This window comes from Rana temporaria, chromosome 4 (assembly GCF_905171775.1).
Source record: "Rana temporaria chromosome 4, aRanTem1.1, whole genome shotgun sequence".
NCBI lineage: Eukaryota > Metazoa > Chordata > Amphibia > Anura > Ranidae > Rana > Rana temporaria.
The window spans coordinates 472203009-472213205 of record NC_053492.1 but is presented as its reverse complement, the minus strand read 5'-3'; the positions used below and the strand labels follow the sequence as shown (position 1 = coordinate 472213205).

The window sequence follows — 10197 nt, the reverse complement described above, 5'->3', positions numbered from 1 at the left end:
TCAGTAGAGCAGTGGACGGTGTCAGAAGGGCAGTGGATGGTGTCAGTAGGGCAGTGGACGGTGTCAGTAGAGCAGTGGACGGTGTCAGTAGGGCAGTGGACGGTGTCAGTAGGGCAGTGGACGGTGTCAGTAGAGCAGTGGACGGTGTCAGTAGAGCAGTGGATGGTGTCAGTAGGGCAGTGGATGGTGTTAGTAGGGCAGTGGACGGTGTTAGTAGGGCAGTGGACGGTGTCAGTAGAGCAGTGGACGGTGTCAGTAGGGCAGTGGACGGTGTCAGTAGGGCAGTGGACAGTGTCAGTAGGGCAGTAGATGGTGTCAGTAGGGCAGAGGACGGTGTCAGTAGAGCAGTGGACGATGTCAGTAGAGCAGTGGACGGTGTCAGTAGAGCAGTGGACGGTGTCAGTAGAGCAGTGGACGGTGTCAGAAGAGCAGGGGACGGTGTCAGAAGAGCAGTGGACGGTGTCAGTAGAGCAGTGGACGGTGTCAGTAGAGCAGTGGATGGTGTCAGTAGAGCAGTGGATGGTGTCAGAAGAGCAGTGGACGGTGTCAGTAGAGCAGTGGACGGTGTCAGAAGAGCAGTGGACGGTGTCAGTAGAGCAGTGGACGGTGTCAGTAGGGCAGTGGATGGTGTCAGTAGAGCAGTGGACGGTGTCAGTAGGGCAGTGGATGGTGTCAGTAGGGCAGTGGACGGTGTCAGAAGTTTTTTATTATTTTATTTTTTAATTTAATTTTATTACAATATTATTATTTATTTTTTCCCCCTGGGGTTGGCAAGGAATATTTACAGTCTAACCTTCACCTGCCCGTTATTGACAGGTAGATCGCGATTGCCCGGTTGTCGAGCCCTGGATTAGGGTGTGCCCGGGCACAGCTGGCACCCCCTGTGCGCACACGCCTATGCGTGACTTCACAAAAAATAAATAAAAATGTGTTCAATCTTTTCTGCTTCTTAAATGAAACAGAGCGACACCTGTCAGCATCTAAACGTTCAGACAAAGCACACAGACCTGCCCAATCACTTGGCATGCTTTCCAATATCAAACACAATCAATCAATATTCAACACACAAAACAATCACTTTGGCATGGGCACTCACCTCCAGGGGTAAATACCCTCCCAGGAAGGGTAACAGAAGCAAACAAAGTGATTAATCAGACTTGTTACAAATGAAGCAGAAGCCGAATTGCAGCCCCAGTGTCTCTGCTCCATGCAGAGTGAAGAGCAACATAATTACAGTGTGAATTGTAATGTAAAGAGAGACCTTCCTGAAGAGTACAGGGGTCCCCCCCCCCATCTGTACATGACATGTGGGGTGAAGGAGGACAGGGGGGGATTGTTATCCAGTTGGCAGCTGTGTGCCATAGCAGGCACAGAATAATCAGAGGAAATCTATGTATGCATGCATCTCCCACACAGCAGCAGCAGCAGCAGCAGCAGCAGGCAGGCAGAGTATAGAGAAGCAAGCTCCACTCTGCCTCTGTCTGTCTGTCTGCAGCTCTGCATTCACTGCTGCCTGCCTCTCCCTGCGCAGGGTCCTAAGGATGGATGGGACTGGCACCTTCCTCTCAAGAGTCCTGAGGATGGATGGGACTGGCACCCTACTGCAAGAGTCCTGAGGATGGATGGGACTGACACCCTACTGCAGGAGTCCTGAGGGTGGCACCCCCTTGCAAGAGTCCAGAGGATGTGGATAGGACTGGCACCTTCCAGCAGCTGTGCACACACTGAGACACCCAGAGATGCAGAGGAGGAGGAGGAGGAGGAGGAGAGCAGCTTTGCAGCCCATCCTCTGGCTTCTGTCTAATTGGTCCTGAGGGAGGCAGGAAATTTGGGCAGGAGAGCTTCGCCTCCTCCACTACAGACAGCATGTAATTGGTCCTCTGTATTTTCATATAAACTGGAGGGGAATCAAAGAGCTCAGAGAGAGGAGAAGAGGAGCTGGGAGCAGCAGCAGGGAACTTCTCCAGGTCCTGAGCATCTGGAAGGGGCCAGGAGGAGCCCCCCCACATCCTTGACAACCCTACACAGGACTGTACACTAAAGACCTCCACATCACTATTGCCATGCTTGGCTGAGAGCAGCAGGGAAGTTCTCTAGATCCTCTACCCTGCCCAGGACTGGACCCTACAAACCCACATAGCATCATCCCTAATTCTTGGCTGGGAGCAGCAGGGAAGTTCTCCAGATCCTCTACCCTGGTCAGGACTGGACCCTACAGACCCCCATAGCATCATCCCTAATTCTTGGCTGGGAGCAGCAGGGAAGTTTTCTAGATCCCCTACCCTGCCCAGGACTGGACCCTACAGTCCTCCAGAGCATCATCCATAATTCTTGGCTGGGAGCAGCAGGGAAGTTCTCCAGATCCTCTACTCTGGCCAAGACTGGACCCTACAGACCTCCAGAGCTTCATCCCAATTCTTGGCTGGGAGCAGAAGGCAACTTCTCCAGATCCTGGGCATCATCAGGATCCCCCACATCCTTAACCCTTCCCAGGGCTGGACCCTACAGACCTTCTGAGCACCATTCCCATCCTTTGGCTGGGAGCAGCAGCGAACTTCTCCAGGTTTTGAGCTTCTGGAGAGACCAAGAGGGGCCCCCACATCTTCCCAGGACTGGACCCTACAGACCTCTTCCTGAGCATCATCGCTATCCTTGGCTGGGAGCAGCAGGGAACTTCTCCAGGTCCTCCGCATCTGGAGGGTCCCCACATCTTTAACCCTTTACTAGAGAACCGGACCCTACAGACCTCCTGAGCTTCATCCCCATCTTTGGCAGGGAGCGGCAGCATTGCATATAGAAGAAACAAGGATTTGGGAGGTGCTTTGGTGGCCCTGGGGGGCCCTTGGCTATCATCGCTTCTCTGCTCCATCTTTAACCCTTTCCTGGACTTATTCTACCTCCACCAGTCCTTCTCCATTGGGCAGGATTGCATGAAGATTGGCATAAAGGGGGCACTGGGGGGAAGATTATTATTACCCTCCCTCTCTATTTGTACTCCACTGTTAACCCCTTCCTTGGTCTGTCTCCACCCTGGTAAAGCTGCATTGTGGCAGGAGGGGATCCAGGAATCCATTCACCTCCGTTGATCCCACAGGTGGTGGCAGGAGGGGGTCCAGGAATCCATCCACGTCCATTGATCCCACAGGTGGTGGCAGAAGGGTGCCCTCTGCTGGATGGGCAGGACGAGGCACCTGTTGGATTCCGACAATTGGCATCTCGGGGGATTGCGCTGGCATCGGATGGGAGATAGAAGAGGAGGACATCACATGTACTAAGAGGGCAGGAGGGAGACTGGCTGATCCCACCCTCTGCTCACCCTTCACCCTCTGCACACCCCACACCCGGGGGCTGCACACACACTGCCAGGGGGCATTACAGGCGGGCGATGTGATCGGCTGTGGATGGTCAGGCTCTTGGCACTGGAGAAGGGTGGCACTGCCTGGATGTGTCTGGCTGCTGATGCTGGGAGTCGGAAGGATGGAGATGTTGTGGATCCTCTTCCTGTCTCTTCTCCCCGGGCGCAGCAGGGGACAAGGAGCCTACGGTAAGGGGGGCATAGAAGGCATCTTAAAATATGGGGGGGGGGGGGGGTTACTCATAACAAGGAGCTCCCATACTAGCGCATGGCATTTCAGGGGCCACATGGAAGGCCCCCCCGCAAACAGATTGTTGAGCCTGCACAGGGGCTCACTGCTGTGCCAGGAGGCACCCTGTACCTCACACCTCATGGCTTACTGCAGATCTGAGGGTATTGTGGTTTCTTTTTGTGGCAGACATGCAGGACTGTGAGCTGTGCCTACTGGGCACCCGGAGCCCCATTCTATATGATTTTTGTACCCAGTGTGTGTGTAGCCACTTAATCCTGATAGAAATATTCTAGATAGAGAGAGATAGATAGATAGATAGATAGATAGATAGATAGATAGATAGATAGATAGATAGATAGATAGATAGATAGATAGATAGATATAGATAGATAAGATGTAGTGATACAGATAGATAGATTCAGGAATGGGGGTGGCAGTAAATTGCTGCATGTCCAAATGCTCTTGGGGTCAGGCAGCTTTCTTAACTACTATCAAAATAGATATTTAAATTGATCATACATATTGATCATACATAGATAACTATGATATAATATATGTAATATGATGTGATAGATAGATAGATAGATAGATAGATAGATAGATAGATAGATAGATAGATAGATAGATAGAAAATACATAAATAGCTCTTTGAACTCCTGCTATTATCTATAGGTAATACAATTATCATTAAACCATAAATGTTATAGATAACAGATCAATAGATTTATAGTTACTGTGTTCTCTACCCTTGAACTGCTCTGTGAGCACCCAGAACTTCTCGGGGACAGATCTGTATTAGTATTGAGTTTTTGTATTTGATACATCAATATCTCTATACAATGTCTGCTGATAATTCACCCCCCCAGCTTGACACTTTATGGAGTACTCAGGACACATATAAGATATCCCCCCCCCCCCCCCCATATCAGGAGTTGCACCCCATGCTCTGATACACTCCAATGATTTATAAACCCTTTCAGTCCCCCCCCCCCCCACACACATATACAGGTTGGGTCTTTCTTTGTACAGGTGTGCTGTGTTATACAGTACTGTATATGTCATTGTATTGAATTTTTCCTTTAGATCAGCAGGTTACCTTTAATCCATATATAATAATGTACACGTCCTACAATGAGTGTATGTGATTCAATATTTCACTGTCAGTATACACTGATATCCAACCCTGGTGACCTCACTTTACCAGTCACTTGAGTAAATAGAGAGTGACAGCCACTAGATCAGCTCATGGATGTCACGTCTGTATGAATAGCTGTACCTCCTATGCCCTGATCTCAGCTCCCTGTCCTAACCCCTCAGCTTACTATGACATATATTCTAATATATATATATATATATATATATATATATATATATATATATATATATATATATATATATATATATATTATAATTTTTATATTAGTATTTATTATTATTATTTATATATATCTATATATCTATATCTATATATATATATATATATATATATATATATATATATATATATATATATATATATATATATATAATATATATATATATATATATATATATATATATTATATATATATATATATATAGAGAGAGAGAGAGAGAGAGAGAGAGAGAGAGAGAGAGATACATTTATATGTATGTATATATCTTTTCTTCTTTTTTATTATATAAAAATTTTAAAATGTAAGAGAATATTATGTATAACTATTTGGGTTCATTGTCTTATCTGATGGTAATATTCTAAATATATACATTATAATATTATATATTTGATCTCTATTTTTAAAATAATAACAATATTATATATATATATATATATATATATATATATATATATATATTAGTATGTATCTTTATTATTATTTATTTATTTTATATATATATATATATATATATATATATATATATATATATACAGAGGGGGAGAGAGAGATACATATATATGTGTGTGTGTATATATATATATATATATATATTAAAAAGGAAGAAAAAAATATATATATATATAAATGTATCTCTCTCTCTCCCTCTGTATATGTATATATATATATATATATATATATATATATATATATATATATATATATATATATATATATATATTTATATATATATATATATATATATATATATATATATATATATATATATATAAATAAATAATAATAAAGACAAATACTAATATATATATATATATATATAAAATAATAATATTGTTATTATTTTAAATTAGAGATCAGATATATAATATTATAATATATATTTAGAATAATACCACCAGATAAGACAATGAACCCAAATAGTTTTACATAATATTCTCTTACATTTTTCCATCGTCTCTCCAATGTGCTATACTAGCTGATTTCTCCATACATTTTTTTATTATTTTTTTGCACTATATTGTGGTTCTCCAGCTGTTGTGGGACTACAAACTCCAGCAAGCCCTTGCCACTCCATGCAACAGCAGCCTGCTATAGAGACATCTCTGTCCAATAATCTTCTCATTGCATGGCTGACATCTTGTAATAGACACGCATATCAGATGTCTGTAACTTCTAATTTACGTTCTGGGGTGGGCGGGGGTGTTAAGGTCATATATACTATAGAGTTGAGTATAAGGATTATGATCTGGGGGGGGGGGGTAAAGGTGTTCTTACCTGAATGTGAGACACCTGTTTAGCATGCAACATATTGCAGGGTCATATGTACTATACAGTTGAGTAAAAGGAATATGTGCTGGGGGGGGGGGGGTAAAGGTGTTCTTACCTGGATGTGAGACACTTGGTTAGGCTGTAACATATTAATTACAGGGTCATATGTACTATACAGCTCCGTATAAGGAATATGAGCTGGGGGTGGGGTAAAGGTGTTCTTACCTGAATGTGAGACCCTTGGTCAGGGTCATATGTATTATACAGCTCAGTATAAGGAATATGTGCTGGGGGGGGGGGGGGTAAAGGTGTTCTTACCTGAATGTGAGACACTTGGTCAGGGTCATATGTACTATACAGCTCGGTATAAGGAATATGTGCTGGGGGGGGGGGGGAGGTGTTCTTACCTGAATGTGAGACATTTGGTCAGGATGTACCATATTGCAGGGTCATATGTACTATACAGCACGGTATATGGAGGTGCAGGGCTGCACAGGAGCAGCACGCTAATGGGAAGGAGATTGTGCATGGCAATATACATAAAACATGGGCGTAAAGTATACAATGAATGGCAGAAATGGCAGGCAATGTGGGATATAAGCTGGAAATGTAGCGGTGACATTAACATAAATACATAAAAGAATGACATTATTATATGGCATTATGATATAGGATATACATTGTTGCATTGTATAGCTGTAGGGTATGTTGCACTTATAGGGAAGTCCTATGGGACACGCAAACAGGCTGTGCGGCAGTGCAGCTATTTACAGCAAGCGTGATAGAGCTGTCCAGCTGTACAGTATATGTGTAATAAATACTATATGTATACTGACAGGCTGCATGTTATATAGGCAGTGAGTGCAGCACTGCAGGGGAGAGCTGGAAATGGATATAAGGGAAGGAAATGTGTGGTTTTGACATCCCATAGTAAGATCAGACTGTACATAATTATTACAATCTTTATTTTTCTACCTAGATATGTCACAAAGGATCTTATTAAAAAAAAAAAAAAATTGGAGAGGGAAAATCAGCTGCGTCATCCCCGACGCTCCTCTCCCGCAGAGCTGACAGTCTGCACATTGCGTGGAAACAGATCGGAACGCTCTGTTCTGTAATAAACATAAAAAAAAAGATTGTCTGACTGAGCCATCTGTGGTATGTCTTAGTCATACTATGTGACACTGGCTGAGTATCACTTCCTGCGTCTCCTGTCCCCTCCGAAGTCCTCCGAGAGAGCCAAGCCAGCAGATATGACCTCAGAGGGGTTTAAATGAAAGCTTCGTTGGAATAATCGGAGGTCTGGATTGGTTTGGCTGACTCACTTGTGTGCAGAGCAGCTTTACACAACCTTTTTAGCATGGAGGAACCCTTGAAATAACTTTCCGGTCTCAAGGAACCCTCTTCTAATAACTACTATATCTACAACTCATTGATTATAAGTGTGATGGTCAGTGAGAAGAATGTTCCTTACATTGGTGATCAGTGGGAAGAATGTCCCTTACATTGGTGATCAGTGGTAAGAATGTTCCTTACATTGGTGATCAGTGAGAAGAATGTTCCTTACATTGGTGATCAATGAGAAGAATGTTCCTTACATTGGTGATCAGTGAGAAGAATGTCCCTTACATTGGTGATCAGTGGGAAGAATGTCCCTTACATTGGTGATCAGTGAGAAGAATGTTCCTTACATTGGTGATCAGTGAGAAGAATGTTCCTTACATTGGTGATCAGTGGCAAGAATGTTCCTTACATTGGTGATCAGTGGGAAGAATGTCCCTTACATTGGTGATCAGTGGGAAGAATGTCCCTTACATTGGTGATCAGTGAGAAGAATGTTCCTTACATTGGTGATCAGTGAGAAGAATGTTCCTTACATTGGTGATCAGTGTGAAGAATGTCCCTTACATTGGTGATCAGTGAGAAGAATGTCCCTTACATTGGTGATCAGTGGGAAGAATGCTCCTTACATTGGTGATCAGTGGGAAGAATGTTCCTTACATTGGTGATCAGTGAGAAGAATGTCCCTTACATTGGTGATCAGTGGGAAGAATGTCCCTTACATTGGTGATCAGTGAGAAGAATGTTCCTTACATTGGTGATCAGTGGGAAGAATGTTCCTTACATTGGTGATCAGTGAGAAGAATGTTCCTTACATTGGTGATCAGTGAGAAGAATGTTCCTTACATTGGTGATCAGTGGGAAGAATGTCCCTTACATTGGTGATCAGTGGGAAGAATGTTCCTTACATTGGTGATCAGTGAGAAGAATGTCCCTTACATTGGTGATCAGTGGGAAGAATGTTCCTTACATTGGTGATCAGTGAGAAGAATGTCCCTTACATTGGTGATCAGTGGGAAGAATGTTCCTTACATTGGTGATCAGTGGGAAGAATGTCCCTTACATTGGTGATCAGTGGGAAGAATGTCCCTTACATTGGTGATCAGTGGGAAGAATGCTCCTTACATTGGTGATCAGTGAGAAGAATGTCCCTTACATTGGTGATCAGTGGGAAGAATGTCCCTTACATTGGTGATCAGTGGGAAGAATGTTCCTTACATTGGTGATCAGTGAGAAGAATGTTCCTTACATTGGTGGTCAGTGAGAAGAATGTTCCTAACATTGGTGATCAGTGAGAAGAATGTTCCTTACATTGGTGGTCAGTGAGAAGAATGTTCTTCCTGTACAGATAGCGAAAAAGATCATTGGTGTCAGTGGGAACTGCTGGAGGAACCCTTTGGTTCCATGAAACCCTAGCCAAGAAAGGCTAGCCTGGAGGGATACAATGTTATGAGATATTAAATGTTTCCTCATCCACTTCTACGCCAGATACAGCTCAGCTAAGAGTTGGAGTTTATAGAAAGCATAGCATGCAGGGAGTTTGGCTAGGTGTGTATGGAGAACACGGGGATATCCTATCCCTATATACATAATGTTAGTCTGTAGCTTAACAAAAGAGAAAAGGGTGAGTGAGCGGGGTTAAGGATAGTTAAATATTGGCACTTATGTTTTGTTACGGAGGAAACCATAAGAGAGAGAATACTGCCAGCTAATGTTGCCTTACATTGGAAGCTTTGGTAAATACACCCTGAATTGATGGATGAGACGTCTATTTATCACCTGAAGCATTAATAGTTTCTGGGAAAAGTCCATAAATTGTGAAGAAAATAGTAAGCTCAGTTGTAATCAAAGGATAGCTATGGAGAGTCCCTGAAAATGGTTCTACTCTACTTCTACTTGGTCTGCATTGGTGGTGGGTTAAAGAGAACTCATCAAACAACCTTGTTCAGTCCACCATTGTCAGAGAGTAATAAGCAGCTCATGGGCAGAGGATGCCTTCCCGACATCACCAATGACCTTCTTGAATTCCATCGGTGTTGGTCAAGAAACCGCTACCAACCTATGGATGAACCCTACAGTTCCATGAAACCCTAGTTAAGGGTTGAGATGGCAACCTGACTTGCAATGACAGGATAGTAATAAGGAGATCCAGGGCAGAGGACACCTTCCCGGCATCACCAATAACCTTTTGGTATTCCATCGGTGTTTGGCAAGAAACCCCTAGCAACCTATGAATAAACCCTACAGTTCCATGAAACCCTAGTTGAGGTTTTAGATGGCAACCTGACGTGCATTGACAGGAGAGTAATATGGAGCTCCAGGGCAGAGGACACCTTCACAGCATCACCAATGACCTTCTGGTATTCCATCAGTGTTGGTCAAGAAACCATTACCAACCTATGGATGAACCCTAAGGTTTCATGAAACCCTAGTTAAGGGTTGAGATAGTAACCTGACCTGCATTGACAGGAGAGTAATAAGGAGCTCCAGGGCAGAGGAAACCTTCCCGGCATCACCAATAACCTTCTGGTATTCCATCAGTGTAGGTCAAGAAACCACTAACAACCTATGGATGAACCCTAAGGTCAGAGACGGCTCTAGGCTTTGTGAGGCCTTAGACAAAT

General features: G+C 43.4%; 1 protein-coding gene across 5 annotated transcripts in view; it reads left to right on the top strand.

The window, feature by feature from the left end:
• The first annotated feature begins 1534 nt into the window (after positions 1–1534).
• The window catches only part of MDGA1 (MAM domain containing glycosylphosphatidylinositol anchor 1), a 424007-nt gene continuing 415344 nt past the window's right edge, over positions 1535–10197 (top strand). For 2 of the 5 annotated variants that reach the window (XM_040351805.1, XM_040351804.1), the window contains exon 1: positions 1535–3544. In XM_040351805.1, coding sequence (XP_040207739.1) covers positions 3460–3544 — 85 coding nt within the window. In that variant the 5' untranslated portion in view covers positions 1535–3459. The remainder of the gene's footprint in view (positions 3545–10197) is intronic. The other 3 variants (XM_040351807.1, XM_040351803.1, XM_040351806.1) reach the window with 2 other exon arrangements.